The sequence below is a fragment of the Microcebus murinus genome, chromosome 3, assembly GCF_040939455.1.
Source record: "Microcebus murinus isolate Inina chromosome 3, M.murinus_Inina_mat1.0, whole genome shotgun sequence".
NCBI lineage: Eukaryota > Metazoa > Chordata > Mammalia > Primates > Cheirogaleidae > Microcebus > Microcebus murinus.
The window spans coordinates 70976879-71004853 of NC_134106.1; the positions used below are offsets into that span (position 1 = coordinate 70976879).

At 51.1% G+C, this 27975-nt stretch overlaps 4 protein-coding genes across 10 annotated transcripts in view; 3 read left to right on the forward strand and 1 right to left on the reverse strand.

Moving 5' to 3' along the window:
* Positions 1-3184, forward strand: part of ELMOD3 (ELMO domain containing 3) — a 28602-nt gene extending 25418 nt beyond the window's left edge. For all 3 annotated transcript variants that reach the window (XM_076000929.1, XM_076000930.1, XM_076000928.1), the window contains 3 exons: positions 669-745; positions 1057-1184; positions 2180-3184. In XM_076000929.1, coding sequence (XP_075857044.1) covers positions 669-745; positions 1057-1184; positions 2180-2382 — 408 coding nt within the window. In that variant the 3' untranslated portion in view covers positions 2383-3184. The remainder of the gene's footprint in view (positions 1-668; positions 746-1056; positions 1185-2179) is intronic.
* Positions 1-23117, reverse strand: CAPG (capping actin protein, gelsolin like). Of its 4 annotated transcripts, XM_076000934.1 has the most exons (11): positions 22999-23117; positions 12691-12726; positions 12371-12543; positions 12118-12272; positions 11754-11918; positions 10004-10153; positions 9565-9657; positions 8997-9129; positions 7123-7211; positions 6460-6527; positions 1-280 (listed from the first exon to the last, which is right to left on the reverse strand). In XM_076000934.1, exons 2-10 carry the CDS (start codon positions 12711-12713, stop codon positions 6462-6464), a joined length of 1047 nt encoding a protein of 348 aa, XP_075857049.1. In that variant the 5' UTR covers positions 12714-12726; positions 22999-23117; the 3' UTR covers positions 1-280; positions 6460-6461. The 4 variants fall into 4 exon arrangements, with proteins under 4 accessions (XP_075857049.1, XP_075857046.1, XP_075857048.1 ...); XM_076000931.1 differs by lacking the exon at positions 1-280 and having other exon boundaries at positions 6344-6527; XM_076000933.1 differs by lacking the exons at positions 1-280; positions 22999-23117 and adding an exon at positions 21143-21162 and having other exon boundaries at positions 6344-6527.
* VAMP5 (vesicle associated membrane protein 5) overlaps positions 1-27975 on the forward strand; it is a 190229-nt gene that overhangs the window by 28583 nt on the left and 133671 nt on the right. The window lies entirely within an intron of this gene.
* The window catches only part of SH2D6 (SH2 domain containing 6), a 26176-nt gene continuing 19108 nt past the window's right edge, over positions 20908-27975 (forward strand). Inside the window, exons 1-2 of the mRNA XM_076000452.1 lie at positions 20908-21078; positions 22953-23054. Coding sequence (XP_075856567.1) covers positions 20908-21078; positions 22953-23054 — 273 coding nt within the window. The remainder of the gene's footprint in view (positions 21079-22952; positions 23055-27975) is intronic.

A 27975-nucleotide genomic window follows, 5' to 3' on the forward strand; every position in this document is an offset into this window, starting at 1 on the left:
TCATGCTTGCTTGGTTTTATTGTCATTAAGGAACAGGAAGGAAATTGCCCCCCTAAAAGCAGTAACTCGGACCCTGCAGAGGATTCTGTGGCCTGTCCTGGTGGAGCAGCCCTGCTACACCCAGGCTGCCGCCTCTCGGGAGTGTGCCCTGCACAGCCAGCTCTCAGGCCTCTGTGTTATGGAGAGATGAGTGTGCCGGCAAGTCAAGGCTGACCTCTTCCTTCTTGCATCGTCTCTGCTTTCGGACCAGGTGCCCATGAGCAGCCTGATAATCACCAGCCTAGAGAAGCAAGAGGAGATTTAACTTGTAGTTAGATAACTGAGCCTCACTCCTGTGCTCATCCCGCCCCCCAAGGTGCGTGGGCCATTGTTGGCAGATCAGGGGTAGGTCTTTGAAGGCCCAGAGAGCTAGTGGGTCAGGTCGATGAAGAGGCTGGAGAGGCAGTGCAGGAGTACCTCAGATAACCTCGGTTGGCCCTGTGGTTCCATGCCTTAGGAAAGCTATTTAAGGTCGTTGAGCCTTAGTTCCTCATCTGTAAGATGGGAAAAAGGTTACTGGGAAAATTAAGATCAGCTGCTGCCTCTGGGCCCCACTACACTGCCGATGACAGAAAACACATAAGGTGAGAGCTGGTTTTGCCACTGACCGGGTGCCCCCTCCATTCCAGCAATTCCCTTTCTGTCTGATGTCCGTGAACATCACCCGCATCACCATCCAGGCCTTGAGAGAGGAGTGTCTCTCCAGGTGAGTCCCCAGCTGCCAGCTGATGAGAGTGACTCAGCAGAGCCTGGTTCATTCCCAACCCTCCCTCATTCTCCCCAGCGCTCCTCCTCCCCTGCTGGCCCTGGAGGTCTGGGACAAAGTCCCTGTGCACCAGCCTCCCCAGCTTGTATTTCCTCCCCACCCCTGACCTCACATGTGAGGCTGCCTGGGGAATGACAGGGGCATAATGGCTTTGGGCTGGCTTCCCTGGGGGAACGGGGAGGGAGGGCAGGAGGGCACCCAGATGTTAGCCCTCGTCATTGGCTGAGCAGTTCACCTCCCTTGTCCTGTAGGGAGTGTAATCGGCAGCAGAAGGTCATCCCAGTAGTGAACAGCTTCTACGCTGCCACTTTCCTCCACCTTGCACACGTCTGGAGGACCCAGCAGAAGACCATCTCAGACTCAGGCTTTGTCCTCAAAGGTGCGCTCTTTCTTCTGGGGAGGCCGAGGCTCCTGCACAACAGTGTGCCTGGTGCAGAGACCCCAGGGTAGCTGCTAGACTGGTTTTCCTCATCCACAGTCTCTCAAATCCCAGCTTGCCCGAGTCTTCATCAGCCCACTCTCTGGAGCAGGGGTCCTCAAACTACGGCCCACGGGCCGCATGCGGCCCGCCAGGTGTTTTTGCCACTGCCTGTCCTGCTTAGCAGCCGACTCGTCCCGGGCCCACAGTTTGCATGTGTGGAATATGCACCGCACTTTCCAACGGTCTGAGGGACAGTGAACTGGCCCTCGGTTTAAAAAGTTTGAGGGCCGGGCGCGGTGGCTCACACCTGTAATCCTAGCTCTCCGGGAGGCCGAGGCGGGTGGATTGCTGGAGGTCAGGAGTTCGAAACCAGCCTGAGCAAGAGTGAGACCCCATCTCTACTATAAATAGAAAGAAATTAATTGGCCAACTAACATATATATAGAAAAAAATTAGCCAGGCATGGTGGTGCATGCCTGTAGTCCCAGCTACTCGGGAGGCTGAGGCAGAAGGATTGCTTGAGCCCAGGAGTTTGAGGTTGCTGTGAGCTAGGCTGACGCCATGGCACTCACTCTAGCCTGGGCAACAAAGCGAGACTCTGTCTCAAAAAAAAAAAAGTTTGAGGACCCCTGCTCTGGAGCCTGCTAGTTCTCTTTTCTCTGTCACCCTCTCCTCCCTTTCTCCCTTATGCCTATGATGTTCAAATTTTCTGAGTCCAAAACTGGAAGCTGGGTCAACAGTTGTCCTGCACAGCATAGCCTGTGTGGTCCCTGTGGCTATATCCAGTTCCTCAGCCTCCCTCTCTGGTGATCTCTCCATGTTAGGTGACTCCATCACCTTTGTCTCCATAGGATAGGGGTGGGGTGCTCCCTAGAGCTGCTATGATTGAGGCCCTGACGATTAAGCCATCCAAAGCCTCCTCAAGCCATCTGTCCCAATTCTCTTTGTTCCAGACTTGGAAGTGTTAGCCAAGAAGAGCCCTCGGCGGCTGCTCAAGACCCTGGAGATCTACTTGGCTGGCGTGTCTAAGGGACAGGCCTCCTTGTTGGGGGCAAAGAAGTGCTGTGGGCCACAGGCCCCTTACTCCAAGGACCTCACCTTCACAGGTGTCTGTGACCTGCAACCTCATTCATCTGAAGGCACATGGCTGATCTGACTATCCCAGAGACTGACTGATAGACCTAAAGGCTGGGCTGTACCCAGAGGTGCATGGCCAACCATGTCAGGAGCACCCTGGCTGAGCCAGGCCCCTTCCTGTCTCAGCAGGTGGGATGTAGGAAGTTCCTGGGCCAAGTACCCTTCACTCACTGCCATGAGGCATTGGGGCAGGTTGGCTTGACCCCCACCCTGCAGACCGGCCTCCAGAGCAAAGAGAATCTCACCTTAGTCTCAGCTGGGCTGCAGTCTACAGGGTTGGGTACCAGGTTATTTCAGTGGGAGTGAATGGATCATGAGGTGGGACCGCCCCATGTGGATCTGTGGATATTCTGTACAAGCCCACGTGGGAAGGAGATGCCCAAGTAGAGGCAGCCAGAATTCTGACTCCCTGGCAGCAGGGCTCTCTGCCAGGTGTCTATGAAGTTAGGACTGGAAGGAGGGAGACAGCAGTGGCAGCAGCCGACAGGGGGCAGCATGACCTAGAGCAAGCTGCCTGGGACCTCATCTGGGAGGAGGGGCTTCCTCTTCTCCATCCACCAGGCGGGTCAGGGCCCCTGGGGGTTTCTGGCCTTTCACTTACCCTACACTCTTCTTCCCAGTCCCTCCCCTCCATTGTTTACCATCTAGAAATGGGCATTTGGCTAGGCATGTCCCATGGCTGCCCTATCCTCACCGCCGGTAAGTTGGGACTTCCTTCTGTAGAGGCTGTACATGTCCTGTGATGGTTTTCTGGCCTGGCTGAGTGAAGTAGGAAATTCACACACCAGCAGTTTTCAACTAAAGGAATTGTTCTAGTTTAAGGGTCTCAAGTGTTTTCTTCCAAGACAAGTCTTGCATCTTCCTGTGGCCTTGTTCCAGAGCCAGGCACACCAGTGGGTGAAGGCACAAGTGGCTTCTGTCCTCATCATGGACTCCAGAGAAAGAAGGCTGCCTGTGCCCTGGCCAGACTCCTGCCGAGTTCATAGAGTGTCTGTCCTCACCTTGGCTACACTCAGTGGCACAGAGGCTCCTTGCGAGCTCTAGCCAGTGGACACCATAGCCCTGGCTCTTATTAAGATTGACAGACTGGGCAGGGCACGGTGGCTCACGCCTGTAATCCTAGCATTCTGGGAGGCCGACGTGGGTGGATCGCTCAAGGTCAGGGTTCGAAACCAGCCTGAGCAAGAGCGAGACCTCATCTCTACTATAAATAGAAAGAAATTAATTGGCCAACTAATATATATAGAAAACATTAGCTGGGCATGGTGGCACATGCCTGTAGTCCCAGCTACTCGGGAGGCTGAGGCAGAGGAATCACTTGAGCCCAGGAGTTTGAGGTTGCTGTGAGCTAGGCTGATGCCACAGCACTCTAGCCCGAGCAACAGAGTAAGACTCTGTCTCAAAAAAAAAAAAAAAAAGATTGACAGTCTGAGCTGGTTCACACAGGGGTTTTTATACATTTGCTTCTGCGGAAGCCTGACTCTCTTGCTCCCTTCATAAAAGGGCTTCTAGGCCAGGGTTCCTGAGCTGGGGAGTGGGAGGCAGGCAAGAGCCCCACTATGCTGCTGTCCTCTGGACTCCCTCAAGTGCAGGTACAGAACGTTGTCCAGCCCTGCAGGCCTTTCCAAGTGTGACCCACTGGAGGTGGGACCCATCACAGAGGTAGAGATGACAGATGGCCACCTAGGTATTGAAGGGAACTCCTGGACTGCTGTTAGCAAGATGCCTCAAGGGTGGGAATCGTGCCTTGTGTCATCTCGGCCTGACCTGAATGGATCCTTCATTCCTGTTACTTCCTCCATCCTGGTGCTCAGCTGACCAGCAGAGATGGCAGGGAGGTTACTGGGCATGGTGGGGGTTGGAAGACGGGAGAAAAGCTGCAGCTGAGCCTCCACTTTGGAGTAAGTGTCAGTTCTTGCCCCCATCCCTTTTACCCACTCTGGGACCCTGAGGCTAACTCCCCAGACCCGACTGTGGGTGCTCAGCACCCAGCACACCCAGAGACCAGTCCACATGGGCCCTGGGAGCCTCTAGCTGGAGGGGAAGCCTGTGCCCCTTACCGGGTCATTTCTTCCCAACTCACACCATGTGTTATGCTCTCTGCCCCCAATTTCAGACCTTGGGACCTTAACAATAACATAATCCAGGAATTAAGTTGCAGTTCTGTTGATGGACAGATTGTAGCAGGTGTCTGAACCCTCTGAAAGTAGATGGAAAGATCTTAATCTGTCTATTGTCTTGAGACAAGACTAGGGCCTTTTTTTTTTTTTTTTTTTTTTTGAGACGTGGTCTTGCTCTGTCGGTTAGTCAAGCTAGAGTATAGTGGTGTGATCATGTCTCACTGTAACCTCTAATTCCTGGGATTAAGTGATCTTCCTGCCACAACCTCCCAAGTAGCTAGGACTGCAGGTTCACACCGGGCTAATTTTTAAAACATTTTTTTTTGTAGAAACAAAGTCTCACTATGTTGCCCAGGCTAGTTTTGAACTCCTGGCCTCAAGTGATCCTCCCACCTCAGCCTCCCTGAGTGTTGGGATTACAGGCATGAGTCAACACACCTGGTCAGGCCTAGGCCTTTCATGGGAGGCTTAAAATATTCCATAACTCAAAAAATGTTGTCAGAACCACTGATTTCGTGCAACTTGTACTCTCTCCCCTTTTAAAAATCATCCCTAGCACCTGTTCTTTGTGTAGACTGTCGGATAAAGGCTGGGAAGTCTGTGCAGAGAGGGCAGGGAGGTGGACCCATAGGGGAGCTGATTTCTCTATGCTTCTTGGCACAGAATCAGCAAGATGAATTTGGTTAGCATTTATGGTGGGTTTTGTTTTGTTTTTCAGACAGAGTCTCGCTTTGTTACCCAGGCTAGAGTGAGTGCCGTGGTGTTAGCCTAGCTCACAGCAACCTCAAACTCCTGGGCTCAAGCAATCCTCCTGCCTCAGCCTCCCAAGTAGCTGGGACTACAGGCATGCACCACCATGCCCAGCTAATGTTTTCTATATATATTAGTTGGCCAATTAATTTCTTTCTATTTATAGTAGAGATGAAGTCTTGCTCTTGCTCAGGCTGGTTTTGAATTCCTGACCTCAAGCAATCTGCCCGCCTCGGCCTCCCAGAGTGCTAGGATTACAGGCGTGAGTCACCGCGCCCGGCCGCATTTATGGTTTTGTGTGAGATAGAGGAATCCAGCTTCCAGAGCTCAGTAAGCACACAGCCCATAGGACCCAAGGGTGAGCAAGGGCAGAGGCATGTGAGCTCCTCACGCTCTGGTTCAGGCTTACCTGGGCTCACACCTTGCTCCTGCCTCCCGGGCTGTGCCCCTCGATGGGACCTCTTCTTGGCTACTGCATTCTCCCTGCTATTTAGCTCTTTAGCCTCTTAGAAGTGTCACCACCACCCCACTACACAAGAGAATAAACTTAGGTCTACACAAGGAAAAGCAGCTTGGCCAGGATCAAATAGAGGCAGGGTGAGAACCAGACCCAAGACTCCCTGCAATTAGCCCAGTGCTTCTCCCACAGCCCCACACAGAACATCAGCCAAACACACGGTGCAATGTGCCTGTGAAGCAACAGCCCCGGCTCTGGACAGTCGTGAAAAGTTGTCCTCTCAGCAATCATCTGTCATGTGAAGCTGCTGCCTCGCAGTGGTTTATTAGGGCATCTGAGGAAACACTGGCTTGAGTGGAGCCACATCCCAAGCCCTTCCACAGCCTTCCCCAGCTGGGAAGGTGAGCCCGAACTGAGCCCAGCAGAAAGCGATCCAGGCCTGGCGCTGCGCCACCTCCCTATTGGATTCACAGCAGTACCTGCCAGCCCCTCTGGGACTCCTCAGTCATGCAAAGCAGCTCGGCTCCTGGAGACTCCAGAATTGTCATCTGTGTCCCACTCGGCCCCCAGCACGGGGATGAACCCAGGTGAATAGGTGAGAAAGTGAGAATCAGCTCAGGAAGGGTGGTGCAGGCAAGGGCAGGGCAAAGCACTCGCACTCATCTCCTTTATTGAACATCTGCAGGGAGCACTCAGCACTGCCCAGGCAGCCAGAGGAGGAAAAAGCAGAAGATGAGGGCAGGGGAGTAGCGGGCAGAGAGATGCCCACCCTTATTTCCAGTCCTTGAAGAATTGCTTGAAGATGGGACTCTCACGGCCCTGGGGCAGAATCTCCACCTGTAAGGACAGTGGGGGAGAAATCTGGTTCAGGTGGTTGCCACCTCTGCCTCTGCCGGGGGGACAGGGGGGCCAGTGTCAGGCACCTGGCCTGAGTCCATGTGCATCCAGGCCAGGGCTGCTCCTCCAGGTGGGCTGAGAGACCAGAAGCAAGATTACAGGGACAGAGACTGAGGAATTGCTTCAAGGATGTGGGTGCACAGTTTGATAGATGCCAGCAACTACAGTTGAGCTATAACTAAGCTTTGTCAGCTCCGCCCCCCCCCCCCCAATGACTTGTAGAACCACTGTGCTGGGGCCAGGGGATGGTACCAGCCAAGATTGGGGGTGGCACCAGCCAGGGACGGTGGCCCAGAAAAGAAGCATAGTGTCCAAAGGCACAACTAGTTCTCTGCTCAAAATCCTCTGAAAATAGCATGTATGCATCTTTAAATTTTGAAAGATTGAGAAGGCCTTTTCCACTGGACGGGTCTGAGAGAAAGGCCTGGTTGTTCTTAGTAGTGCCCAAGTCTCTCCTGCGCTTCCTGGCCAGTCTGAGGGGTCAGAGGCCACAGGCAGAGCCCTAGAGGAGGGTTGGGGCATAGCGTCTCCTTACCTGAGTGTGTGGGGCGTACCGCATGCGGGAGATGAAGCCCTCGGCCACCTGGAGGGCTGCCTGCCGCTCCTTCTCGTTAGCTTTTCGCCCTGGATCATAGGAGAGAGAGTTTTAAAAAGAGCAGGGACCCTCTCTAGCCCCAATTCCATTTTTCTTGAGGAAATTTAAGGAGGTCCACACAATAGCTGGCAATTTAAAAAATAAATGTACCAAGAGGTCTCAAGAATGTTGAGGGGCTCTCTGGAGGTGGAAGTCAGCCCCTTAAGGCTCTTCCCAAACTGGCAGCCCCAAGCTAGATGAAAACTCTTCTTCTGCTGTGTCTGATCAGCAAAACCTGCTCTGACCAGGGCCCCAGGGATATTTCAGGGAGAATGGATGTCCCCCTAGCATCAAACTCTGAGCCCAGGCCCTCCTCCCCGCCAGAACTCCTTGTGTCTTTCGTCCATATTGTACTATTACCAAGACTTTGTTTTTTCTTTTTTAAAAACTAAATAGGACAAAGGGTCCAATTTATTATGAAGGTGAACTTAACTCCTATAATGCCAGCAAGCATTATGGTTGCTAATGGTTACACTAATGGCTAATGGTAACAGCCTAATGGTTACAGTAACAAACCACTTATAAAAATGAAAATTCCCATGTAATCCATTCACTTGTGCAGGCAGTCCCTCGAACGGAACCTGGACTCCGGTTCCAGGTATTTTTCCAAAGAAACAATGCTATGATCAGTGGTTTCCAGGCTATGAAAATCCCATGAACTACGCTGCATGAACTACAATGCATCTGAAATTAATATGCTATATTGTGGTATCATGGGTCAGTCCAGCTGCACTCCTACCCATGAGATACTTCTCTTCCTGGCCTCCCAAGTTTCTAGTTTCTCCTCTGGTTTTTCTTTCTATGCCGTTTGGTCCCTTGTTTGGGGTTATATAGGCTTCCGTGGGCCTATGGGAACCCCTCTGTACTTGGCATTGGTTCCATGGGGTAAGCACCCACAGGCAGGAGGGAAAAGGCAGCCCCAGTAGCATAAGGCTCTCTCTTCCCACAATACCCCTCGGAGACCCGCCAGCACTGCCTGCTGCTGCACGCCCCTCTGTTTCACCTCTCTGCTGGGTTTAGGAGGCAACAGTATGAATCGCATGGTAACTGCTATCCATAGGCACCTTACCACTTCTCTGTCTTCCTGACCAGGCTGGGGGCTGGCAATTTCTTGGCCTTGGTTGACCCTACAACTATTTATTGAGCAAATGCTATTTCCATCAAGACCCTACAGAGACTCAGAGCAAGTTTATTTCATTTTCAAATAGTCAAACCAAGCTGAACAGGCTTTTACACGACAGTGTTTCTGTTTCCAGAAGATATAATCTTTTGGAAAAACAAGTTCTACAAGTTTACCACCCACTGCATAAATTGATATTTAATTTATCTATGATTTGTCTCTATCACACCTTATGACAGAATCCCAGGATCAGGGGTTCCAGCAGCCCTACAGGCCTAAGACCAGTCTAGGACAGTGGCTCTCAAAAGTGAGGTCCCAGTAAGCAACAGCTTAAGCATGCCCTTTAACCTTGTTAGAAATGCATGTTCTTGGCCCCACCTTAGACTGAGTAATGTGGGTGCCTCTGGGGGTGGGGCCCAGCACTCTGTCTGAACAGGCCCTGGGGTGATTCTGAGGCTTCCTGGCAGTTCAGAGTCATAGTCTAGAATTTAGGGAATAGGAACAGCAAAGGGAAACCCACCCCCAACCCGGAGCATGCGGGCTCCCTGAGGCCATCTTTTGCAAGCCTGGGGCAGGCCGAGCCCAGCAATGAGGAGCCTGCTGGGGCCAGAGCGGCAGCAGGCATCTCAGGCTGGTGTGGAGGAGCCACACATACCCTTCCAGATGTAGATCTTGCCACAGAGCCCGTTGTCCAGCACGAAACAGTCATCAGGTATCAGCAGCTCGAGGGCAAAGGGGCTAGAGTCAGCCACCTTGGTGAGGTTCATCTGTCCGGTGGCATCAGAGACCTGGGGAGGAAAGGCAGGGCTGGATCTCACACACCACAGCTGAGGAGGGGGCTGCCCGGCCCTCCTCAACTCCCTCCCACTCTGCCCCTGCCCAGCACCCCCAATCCCTGCAGCACAGAGGCCCTGAGTCCATTTAGAAATAAAGTGGATTCCAAATTACAAAAAAATGCACAGAATCCAAAAGACTAAAGCTCAGTATTGGCCTCGAACCTTCAGCAGGAATGGCCAGAAGGGAAGTGACATTTATCTCCTCCAGGGGCCTGCCATCCACCAACCTCCCATCCTCCTCTGCTCCAAGCCCTGCATAAACCTCGCTGGTTCAGGCCCAACCTCCCCACTGCCTTCTCCTCCTCTGCAGCCCTGCGTGCAGCCAGCTGTGCTGTGCAAGCTGCCACCCATCCCCGCCTGGTCCCAGGGCAGGCCTGGGATGCCCACCTTATACAGAGCCGCGGCCTGGGCATTTGTCTGGTCAGCCGTGAGGTCTTCCTCAGGGTTGCCCTCCTTCAGAGCAGGCTTGGGGCCCAGGACCTGCAGGTGCCAGAGCAGGCCAGGTTTACAAAGATCCCTGCCCCCGAACTCCCCAACCCGTCATGGCCAGGGCCACCACTTCTGGTGGGGCAAACTGTCCTGCACTAGGGCACCCAGCAGAGGTGAGTGAGGGCTGGGTCCAGCCGGCCCCACCAGTCCGGCTGCTGAGCCCTGAGGACAAGCATCCACCCAGAGGAGACACCCTGTGAGCTAACCACAGCCCTGGGCAGTGCCCCAGCCACCCCCTGCCACCTTCCACCAGCCACCCTCATGCCCCCAGCTCATCACTGCCTCTTGGCCACATCCCAGCATTGGCTCCCAGCTGCCCGCTCCAACATCCCCTAACCTGGATCATCTCGGCCGGCTCCTCTCCATCAGTGACGATCTCCACCTGGGCCTTGCCGTGTCGCTCACTGTCCCGTATGGCCAGCGCCAGGTCCCTCGCCTTATTGCGCTCCAGGATGTTGGACTTCCCACCACACCAGGTAAAGATGTTCTGGAGGAAAGCAGTGAGACCAGGTAGAGTCAGCTGCTGCGTCCTGCCTCTGCTCAGAGGATGGCCCCTAGCTCTCCCTCTCCTCTCTGAGGAACTGTCCTCTGAGGCAGGACAATCGGGAAGGCAGGGCACACTGCAGAGGGCTCTCTGAGAATGGCCATGACCACACTCTGCAAGAGTGTCTCTCTGCCCACCTGCTATCTCTTGTCCTCTTTTATTTTTCTCTGCATCACTCATAGCCTTATTTTTATTTATTTATTTATTTTGAGACAGTCTTGCTTTGTTGCCCAGGCTAGAGTGAGTGCTGTGGCATCAGCCTAGCTCACAGCAACCTCAAACTCCTGGGCTCAAGCGATCCTACTGCCTCAACCTCCCGAGTAGCTGGGACTACAGGCATGCGCCACCATGCCCGGTTGATTTTTTCTATATATATTAGTTGGCCAATTAATTTCTTTCTATTTATAGTAGAGACAGGGTCTCGCTCTTGCTCAGGCTGGTTTCAAACTCCTGACCTCAAGCAATCCGCCCACCTCAGCCTCCCAGAGTGCTAGGATTACAGGCGTGAGCCACCGCACCCGGCCCATAGCCTTATATTTAAACATCTTTATCTCATTTAGAACCTATCTCCCTGACTAGAAGTAAGCTTCATATGGCATTACTTGTTCACTGCTGTGTGCCCACTGCTAAAACAGAGCCTGGTCTGTATGTAGGCACAAAGTAAGTATTTACTGAATGGGTGAGTCCCCAAACCCTGCGGGCAGACCCTCCTCACCCTGCCCCGCCTGCCCTGGTGACAGCAAGGCAGGAAAGTCCCCTTTATAAACAGCTCCTGATGGATCTTCCTGCCTGGAATCTTCGGCACCCCAAGATGCGGTCCACGCTCCTCAGCCAGACATGCATCTCATGTCCCGGGGCTCACCCTCCTCAGCAATTTTACTCCCCTTGCTCCTGTTCCCACCCAGGTCCCGGTCACACTCGACCTCTCCCTGCTGTCTGCATGCATGCCTGCACCTCTCCCCACCTTGGTGCCTCAGCTCGGCCGCTCCCTTTGCCTGGAACAGTATTTCCCCTCTGTTGAAGGTCTAGTGCAATGACACCTTCCTGGGACAGCTGGCTTCAGGTCAGGATAATAGGCCCCTCTCTGCTCCAAGGTCCCTCAGCACATGGCTGCCACCCACCTGAGAACTCTTATCACATCCTGCCATGCATTGTGGAAAGTGACCAACTCATCTTGGCTGCCTCTCCAGGGTGAACTTTTATGGTCCCTGTGCTGGCTCAGGGAAGGTATCATAGATCCACTGAATGAATGGATAAGTGAACACATTAACGAATGGTCTGGCAGGCTGCAAACACAAAGCAAGAAAGGCTTCCAAGAGAAGGAGGTCGTAAGCTCCTGAGTGTTAGAAGCAATGGCTAGACATCAGAGGGAGGCTGGTTTCTGTCCTTGCAAATATAGGGAGTTTTCTAATGGCTGGAGCAGTCCCAGTTGGAATGGACTAACAGCTTCTCAGCCTCTCTCTCCCTTTCCTGGCGTCCTGGTCCCCCGCCCTTGTAAAGGATGGCGCCGATACAGAGCGCTCCAGCTGGCTGGCCTACCCACCTGGCCCAGGTCCAAGATGAAGCAGTCCCCAGTGTTGAAGCTGTCCCAGCTCAGCGCCCGCTCGGTGGCACGGATGTTCTTCTTCCCCTTCACCTGGTAGAGTTTCTTGATAGCCGCTGGGGTGCCTGGGGACGTCTTGTGAAAGGCTGACTCCACACCGCCTTCCTGCAGCACAGACGGCCCAGGTGAGTGGACTGACAGGGGGCCTGGAGCCCTCCGTCCCCAGCCCCATTGGGAGACAGACAGAAAGGTGAGGACCCAGCCCTGCGGACACCAGGAACTTGCGCAGGTGAAGAACTAGCTGGAAGGCAGGCTGGCTCTGAGAGAAGCAGCAGGGTAGGGGTGCCTGGAGGTGGGCTCTGACCTGGTACTTGAGGCCACGGGGGAAGTAGCTCATGAAGAGGTCGGACTCGTTGCCCTGCACCTCGCGGTGCTGCACAGGCCGCTCCCCAAGCAGGGTGTTGAGGTGCACGGCCAGCACAGCGCAGGCGCCCTGCTCATCCCGGGACGACTGCTGGCCTGGGACGGGTGGGAGGTGACAGGGCAAAGCCCTTGAGACCCATGCTAGCCCCCACCCCTGCCCTGGGCCAGGCCCCTACCCATCCCAACCCCCTTACCTATCCACAGGTGCAGATGGGAGAGCTCTTCCGGGCCATTGTGCAGCACTAGGTAGGAGTCCCCCGAGAAGAACACGCCCTGGTTCTCTGGTGCCACCGGCACTGGCTTCAGCTTCTCCACCCGCCACACGTGGAGGCCGGGGTCCTGCACTGAGCCTGGGAATGGAGAGCCACTGTGGGGAGAGAGAGGGTTGGCAGTGGCCTCAACAGCACAGAGACTGGGGCAGGCCTGGGGGCTGGGGTTGAGGAGAGCAGTGAGGAGGGGCAGCCCTTGGACATGAAGAAGAGGAAGGCAAAAAGGAGATGGGTCCACAGCCTACCTCTGGGGGATGGGCGAGTACATGCTGTTTGCTGATCTGGAAAGACAGGAGAAGCCATTATTACTACAAATGCCATAACAACCACCTCTCACGCTGGTCTGGGGAGGCCCTTCCAGGTGGGCAAGTACTTTCACATTTATCAACTACTTCATCTTCAGGAGCCCAAGAGGAGATTATCCCTGGGTTCCATTATGCAGGCAAGGAAAACAAGGCTCAGAGAGTCCAAGTTCAAAGCCACAAAGCTAGTGAGTGGCTCACAGAGGCCAAGTCTCTGACCCCTAGGCCAGTATATTCCCCCTGCCATGACCTGTCAGCCACACCTCTTTCTGCTTCAGATGCCCTGACTCTGGGTATTGCATGAGGCTGGGATGCAGCCCTCTAAGCAAGAACTGCTTGTATTAGAAAAGCCTAAAGTCAGGCTGGGTGCAGTGGCTCACACCTGTAATCCTAGCACTCTGGGAGGCTGAGGTGGGTGGATTGCTCAAAGTCAGGAGTTCGAAACCAGCCTGAGCAAGAGCGAGACCCCCATCTCTACTGTAAATAGAAAGAAATTAATTGGCCAACTAAAAATATATAGAAAAAATTAGCCAGGCATGGTGGCGCATGCCTGTAGTCCCAGCTACTCGGGAGGCTGAGACAGGAGGATCGCTTGAGCCCAGGAGTTTGAGGTTGCTGTGAGCTAGGCTGACGCCATGGCACTCACTCTAGCCTGGGCAACAAAGTGAGACTGTCTCAAAAAAAAAAAAAAAAAAGAAAGAAAAGCCTAAAGTGAAGGACTTAAGCTCCCACCATTAGAAAAAAAAACCACAGGATAAGGAAAAGCAAATGAAATCCAAACTAATCAGAAGATAATAAATAATAAAAATGAGAGCAGAAATTAATAAACAGAAAGAAAATCAATAAAGCTGGTTTATAAAAAATAATATTGATAAACTTTTAGACAAAGTGATTAGGAGAAAGAGAAAACACAAATTTCCAATATGGAAACTACACAGGTGACATCATTATAAATTCTACAGATATTCAAAGGATAAAGGGACCAGGCAAGGTAACACCACTGCACTACCGGGGCAACAGAGCAAGACTCTGTCTCAAGAAAAAAAGGATTGGCCAGGCGCGGTGGCTCACGCCTGTAATCCTAGCTCTCTGGGAGGCCGAGGCGGGCGGATTGCTCGAGGTCAGGAGTTCGAAACCAGCCTGAGCAAGAGCGAGACCCCGTCTCTACTATAAAATAGAAGGAAATTAATTGGCCAACTAATATATATACAAAAAAAAATTAGCCGGGCATGGTGGCGAATGCCTGTAGTCCCAGCTACTTGGGAGGCTGAGGCAGGAGGATTGCTCGAGCCAGGAGTTTGAGGTTGCTGTGAGCTAGGCTGATGCCACGGCACTCACTCTAGCCTGGGCAACAAAGCGAGACTCTGTCTCAAAAAAAAAAAAAAATACTATGGAATACTACACAGCAAAAAAAAAAAAAAAGAAAAAAAAAAAAAAAAGGATAAAGGGAATATTACAAAAATTTTATGCCAATATATTCAACCACTTACATGAAATGGGCAAATTCCTTGAAAGATATAAATTATGAAAGCTCATTCAGGAAGAAATAAATTACCCAAATAGTGGTAATATCTACTAAAGAAATTAAATTTGTAGTAAAAAAATTTCCCACTAAAATAAAAATAAATCCAAGTAGAGATGGCTTTCATTGGTAAAGTCTACCAAAAATTTAAGGAAGACATAATACCAATTGTACAAACTCTTCCAGAAAATAGAAGAGGAGGAAACACTTCCCCAATTCATCCTATACTGCCAGCACTCTTGCAATAAAAAAGCAGATAAATATGTTATAAGAAAAGAAAATCACAGACCAATATCCCTGATGAATAGACACAAAAATATTAACAAAAGTTTAGCAAATAAAATTAAATAAGATATAAAAAGAACAAACCATGATGACTAAATGAGGTTTACACCAGGAATACAAGTTTGGTTTAACATCTGAACATTGGGGTGACTATAGCTAATAAAAATGCAGTGTATATTTCAAGATAGAAGAGAAGATTTTGAAAGTTACCACCACAAAGAAATGATAAATGTTTAAAGTAATGAACATTAATATAATGGATCTTTATATTAATACAATGTATATGTGCACTGAAACATTTCATTGTACCCTGTCAATGTGTACAATTATTATATGTTAATCAGAAATGAAAAATAAGTAAATCAAGCAGATCACAATACCAAAAAAATCTGAAAAATCAATGTTATCCACCCCATTAACAAACATATGTGCATATGTGTGTGTGTATAATCACCTCAATAGATGTAGAAAAACATTTAGCTAAATTCTTCATCCATTCCTGATTTTAAACACTTTCAGCAAACTAGGAATACAAGGAAATTTCCTTAACCTGATAAAAGGCATCTACAAAAAAATTTTTAAAAATTAAAAATAATTAAAAAAATAAAAAAAAAAAACCAAAGACCTTCAGTTAATATTATACTTAATGGCAGCTCTAATTCTAAACTCTCTCCCTGGGGGAGTTTCACCCATTCCCAGGCGTCATCATTTCTGTATGCCCAGCTCCCCTCAAATGTCAGAATGATGAACATCATCTTTATTCTGTAGGTCAGTGGGAGCAACCTTTTATGGACAAGAGTTATTCAGGGGGAAAAAATGCTAAAAGCAAGCATTTAAAAAAATATAGGACCTTTTTTTAAAATTCAGAAAGTGCAGCAGCTACAGCTTCACTCACTAGCTCTTTCATAGGTTCGTATCACTAGAGTCTTTCTTTTGTTTTGGCTTAAAATGCAGAGGCCACATAACCAGCAAGCACTTCATCCATAATACAATTCATGCTGTGCATCCATCCAGACGGAGTTTGTGTAAGGTGAGCCCCAGTGGTGCAGGGCAAGGGCTTGGGGAATTTGAGGGCGAAAAATGCAAGTTGGCACCATTAGGAAAGTTGGGGGGGGCAGCAGGAGAGCAGGGGGGAAAGCAGTCTTTGGGGAGGTGAATGGCAGAGCAGCGGGTGTGGAGTCTGAGTAGGAAACAAAGAGGGGGCGGCCAAGAACAGAGAAAATGGATGTGAAGTGCCATGTGAATTATGACTTTCTTTATCCTTTCGCAACCTACAAAATCATGGAAGGCATTTCTTGGCACCATACTCCGGAAGTGGGGAGGCAGTGAGGGGAGGTTTGGGGAAGGAAACCTTTAATGTTTCTCCATCCCCCAGTGGATCACATGCTATGCCCACATCCCCTGCAAGAGGCAGCCCAGCCTGTGACTCAGGACTGAAGTGGTGAAGTGGCCCCGCCCCCAGCTCACGCCAGCAGGCAGAGCTAGGGAATGACACGCACAGTGAACCAATTGTCAGCTTTACGATTTTCCATTCTGTGTTACTGAAATGAGAGCTCAGGCCCTAACTCCAAATCAGGCAGCCCACATGCCTTGGCTGCAAGCCCCAGAGAGCCACTGCAGGGTTTGATGAAAGGGGTCTGGCTGCCTGCCCTTCATCGCCCTGGCTGCCTGTTAGAACTGCCTTGGGCCTTATCAAAACATAGGTGCTGACAAAGATTTTTTGTTTGGCTAAATTTTAATCAAGTTTCTGACTCTTCTCCCAGGCCCATCTGTAAATTTCCTTATAAAATTCAATTTTAGGGCAGGGCGAGGTGTCTCATGCCTGTAATCCTAGCACTCTGGGAGGCCGAGGCGGGAGGATCCCTCAAGGTTGGGAGTTCGAAACCAGCCTGAGCAAGAGCAAGACCCCGTCTCTACTAAAAATAGGAAAAAATTAATTGGCCAACTAAAAATATATAGGAAAAATTAGCCAGGCATGGTGGCACATGCTTGTAGTCCCAGCTACTCGGGAGGCTGAGGCAGAAGGATCGCTTGAGCCCAGGAGTTTTGGGTTGCTGAGAGCTAGGCTGACACCACGGCACTCTAGCCCGGGCAACAGGGTGAGACTCTGACTCAAAAAAAAAAAAAAAAAAATTGAGTTTTAGCAAAAGAACCCTGCTAAGTCAGTTTAGCCACAACCCCATACCCATGATATCTGATCATCCTTGCTATCTGATCAAGTTCCTTATCGCCACCATCCCCCAGGTGATGTCTGATCACTCAGCCTGTCTTCAGCAAGAATTCTTTTTTTTTTTTTTTTACTTTATTTTTTTTTTTTAGATTAAAAATGTCAGATGAATTCAGCAAGAATTCTTTTGGGTCAGTTTAGCCAGATCTCCTCCCTACACACAATTTTTTTCCTTTTATTTATTTATTTTTGAGACAGAGTCTCACTCTGTTGCCCAGGCTAGAGTGAGTGTCGTGGCGTCAGCCTAGCTCACAGCAACCTCAAACTCCTGGGCTCAAGCAATCCTACTGCCTCAGCCTCCCGAGTAGCAGGACTACAGGCATGCGCCACCATGCCCGGCTAATTTTTTCTAAATATATTAATTGGCCAATTAATTTCTTTCTATTTATTGTAGAGACAGGGTCTCACTCTTGCTCAGGCTGGTTTCAAACTCCTGACCTTGAGCAATCCGCCTGCCTCGGCCTCCCAGAGTGCTAGGATTACAGGCGTGAGCCACCGCGCCTGGCCTTTTTTTTTCTTTTAAAGACCTTCGAGCAAGGTAACCAGATCCCCCTCATTCCTGATGTTTCCTCTTAGTAATTTTCCATCCACTGACCCCCACCCTGCTCCTTGGCTATAAATTTCCACTCACCCATGCTGTACTTGGAGTTGGAGTTGAGCCCAAACTCTCTCCTCCACTGCAAGAAGCTGTTGCAGTGATCCCTATACCTCTCGTGATGGTCCTGAATAAAGGAAGAGACTTTTATTTAGGACCATTACGATAGGGTCATTGAATAATGTTGTCTTTAACAGCCCCCATGCTCTGGTCTGGAGGTCCTCATTCCACATGCATTCAAAGCGATCCAGGTACTGCCAGTGAATTCTGCCCAGAACAGAGTCTCATGCTCACCTGCATGTTAGAACCCTCTTGGGGGCCTTTTGAAAAACCCCAGTGCCTAGGCCCCATACTGGACACTCTGGGTGGAGCCTGGTTTTCAGTGTTTTTTTGAGACAGAGTCTCACTTTGTTGCCCAGGCTAGAGTGAGTGCCATGGCGTCAGCCTAGCTCACAGCAACCTCAAACTCCTGGGCTCAAGCAATCCTCCTGCCTCAGCCTCCCAAGTGGCTGGGACTACAGGCATGTGCCACCATGCCCGGCTCATTTTTTCTATATATATTAGTTGGCCAATTAATTTCTTTCTATTTACAGTAGAGACGGGGTCTCACTCTTGCTCGTTTCGAACTCCTGACCTCGAGCAATCTGCCCGCCTTGGCCTCCCAGAGTGCTAGGATTACAGGCGTGAGCCACCTCGACCAGCCGGTTTTCAATGTTTGAGATGCCCCAGGTGACTCCAACACTTAGGGCTGAAGCTCCTGCTACCCCACGGCCTTCTGTTCCTGGCTCCTAGGGAAGGGTCCACTGTGACCTCTGGCCTTCCATTCTTTCCCCATCCCAGCCCTTCCACCCAAGCCCACAGCTCCTCCAGCCTCCTCAATGACCCAGCTTCACCCTCACATCCATCAAAGCTCCACCATCCCCTAGGCCCATATCAAGTCCCAGCTGTCGGAAGAAACTTCCAGAACACTTGGTGACCTCAGCCTTCTCTGGAAGTTCTCCCAGCCCTCTCACCTGGGAGCACGTCCTCCACCCCCTGCTAGAAGGCTGCTTTATAGCATGACCTGATTGCTTCATTTTTCACTAGAACAGGGGGTACACCTGATGCCTCTGTGTTCCCGAAGCAGCCCACGACAATCTATTCAATTCTACTCAAGGTCTGTGCTGCAGACTTGGCCTGGGGGGAGGTGCACAGAGACAAAGAAGAACCACCTGTGTCCATGGTCTAGCTGGAGGGCCCAGTGAAGCAGGAACCCACCATACCCAATGAAATACAGACAAACTTCCTTTAGGTGGAATGTCACAGAAGTCAGCATTAGAAGGAGCCTAAGTTTTTTTTTTTTTTTTTTTTTAGAGACAGAATCTTGTTTTGTTGCCCAGGCTAGAGTGAGTGCCATGACGTCAGCCTCACTCACAGAAAGCTCAAACTCCTGGGCTCAAGGGATCCTCCTGTCTCAGCCTCCCAAGTGGCTGGGACTACAGGCATGTGTCACCATGCTCAGCTAATTTCTTTCTATTTTTAGTAGAGACAGGGTCTCGCGCTTGCTGAAGCTGGTCTCGAACTCCTGACTTCAAACGATCCTCCCGCCTTGTCCTCCCAGGGTGCTAAGATTACAGGCATGAGCTACCACACCCAGCCGAGCCTAAATTCTTATCTAGTCCTGCTCTGCATTCACCTCCCAACATATACCCATGCACTCATGGTGCAGAAATCTCTTTTATAACAGCCCTCACCATCCTCTTCTTCTTCTTCTTACTACTCTTTTTAGAGACAGCGTCTCACTCTGTAGCTCATGCTGGAATGCAATGGCACAATCATAGCTCCCTGCAACCTCAAACTCCTGGGCTCCAGTGATCCTCCTGCTTCAGCTTCTCAAGTAGTTGGGACTACAGGTACGTGCTACCACACCCAGCTAAATTTTTTTCATTTGTGTTTAGAGACAGGGTCTCAATATGTTGCCCAGGCTGGACTCAAACTTTTAGCCTCAATCGATCCTCCCACCTCATCCTCCTGAATTGCTGGGATTACAGATATGAGCCAACACACCTGGCTACCATCTTCTTCTTCAATGCTTTTGATGATGGGGAACTCACCACTGCACAAGGCAGCCTCTCCTACACCTCTGGTAAAGCCTTTACTTTTTCCCATTCTGCCATAGTTTGGTGAGTTATGGATGTGCCTGTCTCTCCTACGAGACTATCAGGGCTTTTAGGGCAGGAACTATATTTTGTTTCTCTGGATCTATCTGGAACCTCATGCAGATGCTCAAAGAATGCATTGGAGTAATTGGACTTGCTGGGTTCCAATTATTAGACCAGATGAAATCCCGAAGGGATAGCCCAGGATTTCAACAGGCTGGAGCAGCCCTGGAGGCAGAGAACAGGGTCTACTGGTCTCATCCGACTGTCCTGGGGCTGGGGGTGGGGGAGGATGCGGCCCCACTGGCTCTCCCATAGTCCTGACTTAGTTTGTCTTTAAGGACACACTGAAAGACCTGGGAATGGGGTCACTGTTATTCACACCTTTAAGGAAATGCCTGACAGCCGTCAGAGGACATAAGCCCTGCCACGTACCACTGGGATTTCTGCCCTCCTTGGACCCTGAGTCCATTAGCCCCCAACAGGTCTCTTTTCCTGTCACAGTCCCAGTTTGCCCCTAGGCATGAAATGAAACAGCACCTACTCTTCTCCCAGAGGAGTGGAGGGACAGGTGTCAACATTGGACACCACTCCCGGCCTGGGGCATGCCTGTTCCCAGGAGCTGAGGTCTAGAGGCCTCATTTGGGGACTCTGGGCCAGTGCTCTTTCCCCTGACACCAAGTAGGTCTCCTACCCTTCCCCAGGCTCCGCCACCACCTTCTGCCCCCCACGGAACCCCAGGGAGCAGGCCAGACCCTCAGCCAGAGTCTTGGCGAGTTGGCAAAGTAATCAAATGTGCCACAGGCCTTCGAATCCAAATGCCTAGGCCTGCCCCGCCCCCTCTCCAAACAACTCCAGACCAAAGACCTAGTTATGCCACAGTCCTGTCTTAGGATAGGCACTGTCAAATCTGAATTCACCTCCAGGCTGGCTGAGGACCTTTGGGAGGCCGGTGACTCAGTGTAGCAGCCTCTGTTAGGAGGACTGGCACAGCCAGGGTGAGCCCTGACTCAAGAGTTCCTCCATTTGCAATGTGAGCACAACCCGCCTGTCCTCCCGGGCAGCTGCCAGGCTGCAGTCAATGCACCTGGAACCTGGCATACAGCTGCCGGGATAGCGGCCTGGGGGCACCATTCCTGGCACAAAGTGGCTTCCAGAAGCGTGGGTCTCTGTTCACAGACCCCAGCACCCAGCCCTTGCCTGCCCACCCAGGGGCTCCCGGCCAGCGTCGCTCGCTGGCAGCCACGCTCCCACTTCCACCTCTCAGCACTCTTCTGCCTCGCACTTCTGGGGCTCCTCGGGCTGTCCTTCCTCCCAGCCTGCCCTACCCTGCCTCTCACTTCCCTCTCGCTGCTGCTGGCTGCCCCACCCCTGGGCTCCCTCGCCAGCCATTATGGAGGTGATGTCCCCCGACAGGGAGGGGCAGATGGTGCAATGGAGGAGTGCAGGTGCTGAGGGCCGGCAGCGGGTGTGCCAGGCCGGCTCCTCAGAGGTGCCCACAGGGCAGCTGGAGGTCCACCCAGCCTGGCCACAGTGGCCTCAGCCACCGCAGGCTGCAGCCAAGGCAGGCCAGGGATGAGGGCATCTCTGAGTCTGGGACCATCAAGGAAAGCGATGCTCCCACTCACCAGTCTCGGCAGGCGCATCTGCACAGCCCTCCTGCCACCGGGGTAGTCAGTCATATTTCCTGGGTGGAGTCACTGGCTCCCCACCACTTGTTCCTCCTCCCCCGACTTATCTTTCTCCTTGCCATGATTTTTTAAAAAGCTCAGCTCTGAGGGAGCGGCTAAGGCCACGAAACACTCTTTGCCATTTCCCTGCTTGGTCTGCTTCTCTCCTTCACCAGATGTTTACCTCCCACAGTCTGGGCCCTGGGCTCCTGGTGGGAGGGGGGACAGCTCATCTGAGGCAAGCCAGGGTAGCCATCCTTCTTATGTCACAGTCATAGGACCCTAGAGCTAGTCTTGTCCAACTCACTGGCTTTTCAGAGGATACTGAGGCCCTGAGAGCCCACCGCCACAGTCACACGGGGAGTGGCAGGCAGAGCGAGGGAGGCTCCAGCTCCTTCTGCATCCATGGAGAAGCATGAGTGCAGAGTCGGTGTGAGGCTCCAGGAGAACGTGAGCACCCAGTATGCAGCCACCCACGCATGGCTCCCCTGCCCACCACACTGGCCGGCCTGTCCTGGAAAGGCGTTGGTCAGCCAGGCTGGTTCAAGATGAGGCTCAGCGTGTTCAGGACCAAGGCCCCATCCAGGGGGCAGTGGAGCAAAATCTGGAACAGGCCTTCCCAATACACGGACCTTCAAACAAAACCTCATTATTTGACTGCAAGGGAAACGTCTGAAGAAAATAAAAGTTCTGGATGAATGTTTCTCATTGAAACCAAATCAATCCATGTGCTAAAATTGGGAGCAGATGGGAAGTTAAGTGTTCTCCCCAAAGAATATGGCCTTTAGCTGGCATCCAAGTGTCTCCACAGTCCCAATGACAACCTTAAAAATAGGGTCGTCTGGGTAGGAACCCCAGCAGGGCCTTGCACCCCGGGAGACCAAAGGCTGGGCAGATAACCTCATAGAGTGACAAGAGTTGGACAGTTTGGCAACTTCCTAGCTGTGCTTCCTGGGGCAAGCAACCTCCTTGAGCCTCCCTGTGCCCAATTTGTAAAATGGGCATGCAGCATGCAGATAAATGTGAAAACTAAATGAAATCCTGTAATTAACGAGCAAATAAAAGACAATAAATCTAGACTTCTTTCTCTTCCCTTTAGTTTGCCATCCATCCCAACCATGCGAATTTACTAGGGGCGACCTCAGTAAATGCGACCAGCACCTCATGTAGCCATATCCCTGCGCCCTCCCCCAGCCGCAGGGGGACTGAAAGTTAAACCATAGATCACTCATCCCTTCCGCCCCTCCACCCCGCCCCCACTCCCACCGAGGTGCGTCGCTTCAGTGCATAATGTGGGTGGCTCTTAGGTTCCGGACTCTAGCACCCTGGGGACAAGGATGAGTGGAAATCAGTTTCCCACACTCGAGCCTCTTCAGGAGGCTCCACCACCACAGGAAAAAAAAAAAGGGAGAGGTTTGCAAATTAACAGCGAAACAAAAGAGCAAATAACTCAGCTCAGAGTCTCTCCCAGGCGGCAGACAATGCACATGCTAATCAATACCTGGTAACTCGACTCTAGAACTAGTTTTGTCACCATACACACAGCGTTCCTGCCGCTTCCGTGTCCCCCGAGCAGAACTACTTAGTTTGTCCCTAACAAAATGAAACGAAGCATTTCTTTAGCCCAGACCCCCCCGCCCGCCCCTTCTCCCATCCCTGCGTCCGGGAACCGAGGAGGCCGTGCGCCCCTGAGAGCCGCCTCCCGGCGTGGGGAGGAGAGGAGCGAGCGCGGCGCCCCGGACCGGCCGAGCCCCTCCGACCCCTCCAGGGGGAGCCCGGGCCGCGCTCAGCAGACCCCGGAGCGCGCTACTTGCCTGCCTGCGCCTCGCTCGACGGCTCTGGGCGCGGTCGCCGCCCCCGGCCCCCGGAGGTGAGTGGCCAGAAGCCCGCGGGTGAGTCACAGGGAGGGGCCAGCCGGCCCGAGCAGGCGGGGGCGCCCCTGAGCCTGCAGATCCGACCGTCCCGAGAGGGGCGGACGCCCAAAGAGACCTAGAATGGGGGTGTGGAGGTGGGCACTGGAGAAGCCAAGGACAACTATGCCATTCTGAAAACTTTGCTAGAGGATTCAGTGTCACTTCCCATTTAGGCGATAGGTCCTTGGCCTCTGCGTGCGAACAGCTACTGTTCTTTGGGCGTCTAGTATGTGCTTGGTGCTTTAAACGGGATCTTGTTCACTCAACTCCTCACATCTACATCATTATTCCTGCGGAATAGCAGTGGGCTCAGGGAGGCTCAGAGAGGGCAAGTAACTTGTCCAGGGTCACACTGCTAGTTCAGTAGCAGAGCCAGGATTGTAACCCAGGCTGCTCTGACCTGCAGCACCTCCCCCTGCTCTTCATTCCAGCGAAAACAGGCCAGCCAGCTTCTGCACCAGGAGGCCAGGCCTTCCGGAAGTGGGTTGGACAGCAAAGGGTCCACACTTCCCCCTTGGCTGCTGAACCGCCAGCAAACCCACGGAGATTGCAGCTGACAGAGAGCATCAGGGTCAGGCGATGATGGCCTGTGACACAGTGGCAAAAGTCCTTTCACCTTTCTTGGGAAGAAACTTTGAAAATCCCAACCAGAATGAGTTTCTCTGAGGCTCACTGACGGGGCCTGGCGTACGGGAAACAATTCAAACCCTGGCACTGCTTCTTTCCCTCTGGGTACCTCTGGGCAAGCACATTCAGCCAGGAATGCTTGGAAACCACCTTCCCTCTGCTTATCCGCCCTTCTTTGACCTATTCTGCTCTCCCTGCAGACTCAGCTTAAATATCCCTCCTATGAAACTCCCTCCTCAGTGCTCCCAGGTCCTCTGGGCATCAAGGCTAATCTCAGTTGACAGCCCCATGGGAAAACTTTCCAGCCACACCCTGCTAACGAAGGTGGATTTGTATCCATAGGCAGCCCATCACCCTGGGACTGTTTCCAGACAGCTGGGCCCCACCAAAGCCCTGCTAGGCATAGTCCTCCCAGAGCATTCACATATTTTATATTTGTAAGGTCAAATTCACAGTAAAATGCACAAGTTCAATGAGTTTGACAGATGCAACACCCATGTAACCCACATCCCTACCAAGATATAAAACACTTTCTACCACCCAAAAGTTCCCTTCCCACCATGTTTTATGGTTTGCCACATGTGCTTCCCCCATCACACTGTTAGCACCTCTAGCCAGGGGTCATGTCAAATCATACTTGCAACCCAGCACCTGGCATAGCACCCAGCAGGTAATAGGCATCCCCCCCCCAATTTTTACCAAGTGTGTTCACAGATAACAGAGCAAAATCCCCACATTCTAGTACTGCCCCAGCCTCTGTGGCCTTGGGTTAATTGCTTAAGCCCTCAGAGGCACAGGTTCCTCGCCTGTGCAGCAAGGACAGAAACTCCAGGCCTCCTAACTTGAGGGATTGTGAGAATCCAATGAGATGACCTATAGGAGGCTTCTTGAAAAGAATGAAGGCCTGGACATGTGCAAGATGCCATTACCTTATTAACAAACACCTACTTCTAGGATGAACATCAGGCTGAGAGAAACCAGGAGGGAGAGGCATCAGACACTGCCTTCTGGGCTTGGCTGCTTAGGCTCTAGCAAGTTCTGGGGACACCCAAGATAACCAGCTTTCTGCTTTCCTGTCCATGGACCCAGGGTATCAACTGATTTCCAGGGCTGAGAACTAATGAAAATTGCAAAGGATTCTCCCTAGCAAGTTCCCGATCTAGCTTCTAATTACACTGCCATGTGGTTCTCTCTGGGCCTCAGTTTCCCATCTGTAAAATGAAGGCACTAGACTAGGACAGTCCCTTCTGGTTCTTCTGACTCCAATCCAGAAGCGCAGCTGGGACTGAGCTGTTGCATTTCTTCCCCATGTGGGGCTGGGAGAGATCTGTTGTAATACTTAATTCCAATATCAAAATTCCCCAAACATTCCTTTGAAAGCATTGACTCAGGATCCTTTTATCCATTAAACTTAATCTGCAAATGAATTTTTCTAGATCATTTCACAGGCACTGAGGAATGGCTAGGGATCTAGATGGCCATATTTTCTGAATAAAGCTCAAGATTCAGAAAGTTTGGTTTGGTTTCTCTTAAATCACTGCTGGATGCTCAGAGGCAACTAGAACAGTGGCATCCTGGAGTTCCTTGGTGACCTCTTGGAAAAGTGGGACTGCCCAGTGCAACAGAGTAGGTGGGCCAAGAAGGGTTAAGGAGGAGCACTGTGGTCTGCTAAGGGCACCCAGTGATTGAGGGCGGAGGGGCTGGCCCCCCAGAGGACACAAGAGGACGGATTTACCCCTTTACAGCCTGGGCCAGTTGGGGTCCTCAATACCATAACAGCTAACACTACTCAGTGCTAGCACTATATATATGCCAGATGCTGTACTTTATATGATGTTCTCATTTAATCCTCCCATTTACTCTTTTTTTTTTGAGACAAAGTCTCACTCTATTGCCCGGGCTAGAGTGCTGTGGTATCCGCCTAGCTCACAGCAACCTCAAACTCCTGGTTCAAGCGATCCTCCTGCCTCAGCCTCCCAAGGAGCTGGGACTACAAGCATGTACCACCATGCCCAACTAGTTTTTTCTATATATATTTTTAGTTGTCCAGCTAATCTCTATTTTTTTTTTTTTTAGTGGAGACAGGGTCTCACTGTTGCTCAGGCTGATCTCGAACTCTTGACCTTGAGAGATCCTCCTGTCTTGGCCTCCCAGGGTGCTAGGATTACAGGCATGAGCCACCACCCCTGGCCCTCCCATTTACTGTTTGTTTTTGTTTGTTTTTTTTTTAACAGAGTCTCGCTCTGTTGCCCAGGCTAGAGTGAGTGCCGTGGTGTGTCAGCTTAGCTCACAGCAACCTCAAACTCCTGGGCTCAAGCAATCCTCCTGCCTCAGCCTCCCAAGTAGCTGGGACTACAGGCACGCGCCACCATGCCCAGCTAATGTTTTCTACATATATTAGTTGGCCAATTAATTTCTTTCTATTTATAGTAGAGACGGGGTCTCGCTCTTGATCAGGCTGGTTTCAAACTCCTGACCTTGAGCAATCCGCCTGCCTCGGCCTCCCAGAGTGCTAGGATTACAGGCGTGAGCCACCTCGCCCGGCCCCATTTGCTCTTTAAAGGAGATCTCTTATTATCCACATTTTATAAATGAAGAAACAGGGAAAGTGAGGTCAAAATAACTGGTCCCAGGCCTAGTGTGGTGGCTCACAACTGTAACCCTAGCACTCTGGGAGGTTGAAATGGGCGGATCGCTTCAGCTCAAGAGTTCAAGACCAGCCTGAGCAAGAGCAAAACCCCATCTCTACTAAAAATAGAAAAATTAGCTGGGTACGGTGGCACACACCTGTAGTTCTCTATTCGGGAGGCTGAGGCAGGAGGATCACTTGAGCCCAGGAGTTTGAGGTTGCTGTGAGCTAGGCTGACACCACAGCACTCTAGCCCTGGCAACAGAGTGAGACTCTGTCTCAAAAAAGAAAGAAAAGAAAGAAAGAGAGAAGAAAGAGAGAGAGAGAGAGAGAGAGAGAGAGAGAGAGAGAGAGAGAGAGAGAGAGAGAGAGAGAGAGAGAAAGAAAGAAAGAAAGAAAGAAAGAAAGAAAGAAAGAAAGAAAGAAAGAAAGAAAGAAAGAAAGAAAGAAATAGAAATAGATTAGTGGTTGCCTAAGGCTGGAGGGGAGGGTGGGGGTTAGAAAGAGTCTGCTAATGGGTACAGGTTTACTTTTGAGGTGATGAGAATGTTCCAAAATTAGATTGTGGTGATGGTTGCAAAATTCTGAATATACTTTTTTTTTTTCCGAGACAGAGTCTCGCTTTGTTGCCCAGACTAGAGTGAGTGCCGTGGCATCAGCCTAGCTCACAGCAACCTCAATCTCCTGGGCTCAAGCAATCCTGCTGCCTCAGCCTCCCGAGTAGCTGGGACTACAGGCATGTGCCACCATGCCCAGCCAATTTTTTGTTTTGTATATATATTTTTAATTGGTCAATTAATTTCTTTCTATTTTTAGTAGAGACGGGTCTCACTCAGGCTGGTTTCAAACTCCTGACCTCGAGCAATCCGCCTGCCTTGGCCTCCCACAGTGCTAGGATTACAGGAGTGAGCCACCAAGCCCAGCCATGAATATACTGTTAATGAAACATTGAATTGTACACTTTAAATGGGTGAATTACATAGTATATTACTTATATCTCAATAAAGCTATCAACAAGCAAAAACCAAAAGGGCTTTGTAACTTTTGAGTGTTAAAGTCATTATTGACCCATTCGTACCCAACTTAAAAAATAAATCTAGGAAATTCCATGTACCTATCACTCAGCTTTTCCTAAAGGGGATTTCATACATAACTATAGTAGGTGTACATTCTCTTTTAAAGGGTGGCTCCCAGAGCCTTTTCTCCAGTACTTGCGTTCAGATCCTGATTAACCCCTCACTCACAGGGGCTTTATAGTTTACAAAATAACTCTTTTTTTTTTTTTTTTTGAGACAGAGTCTCGCTTTGTTGTCCAGGCTAGAGTGAGTGCCGTGGCGTCAGCCTAGCTCACAGCAACCTCAAACTCCTGGGCTCGAGTGATCCTTCTGCCTCAGCCTCCCAAGTAGCTGGGACTACAGGCATGTGCCACCATGCCCGGCTAATTTTTTATATATATATATCAGTTGGCCAATTGATTTCTTTCTATTTATAGTAGAGACAGGGTCTCGCTCTTGCTCAGGCTGGTTTTGAACTCCTGACCTTGAGCAATCCGCCCGCCTCGGCCTCCCAAGAGCTAGGATTACAGGCGTGAGCCACAGCGCCCGGCCCAAAATAACTCTTTA

Bases quoted from the DNA above. Each gene is read 5' to 3' on its own strand.
- CAPG (XM_076000934.1), bottom strand. From the start codon at position 12,713: ATGTACTCGCCCATCCCCCAGAG. The intron at 11,919-12,117 runs GTCAGAGCCCAC...TCTGTGCTGCAG, and splicing joins CCCGTGGCCTCAAGTACCAG to GAAGGCGGTGTGGAGTCAGC. The intron at 9,658-10,003 runs GTTAGGGGATGT...TGGCACCTGCAG, and splicing joins AGCCGGCCGAGATGATCCAG to GTCCTGGGCCCCAAGCCTGC.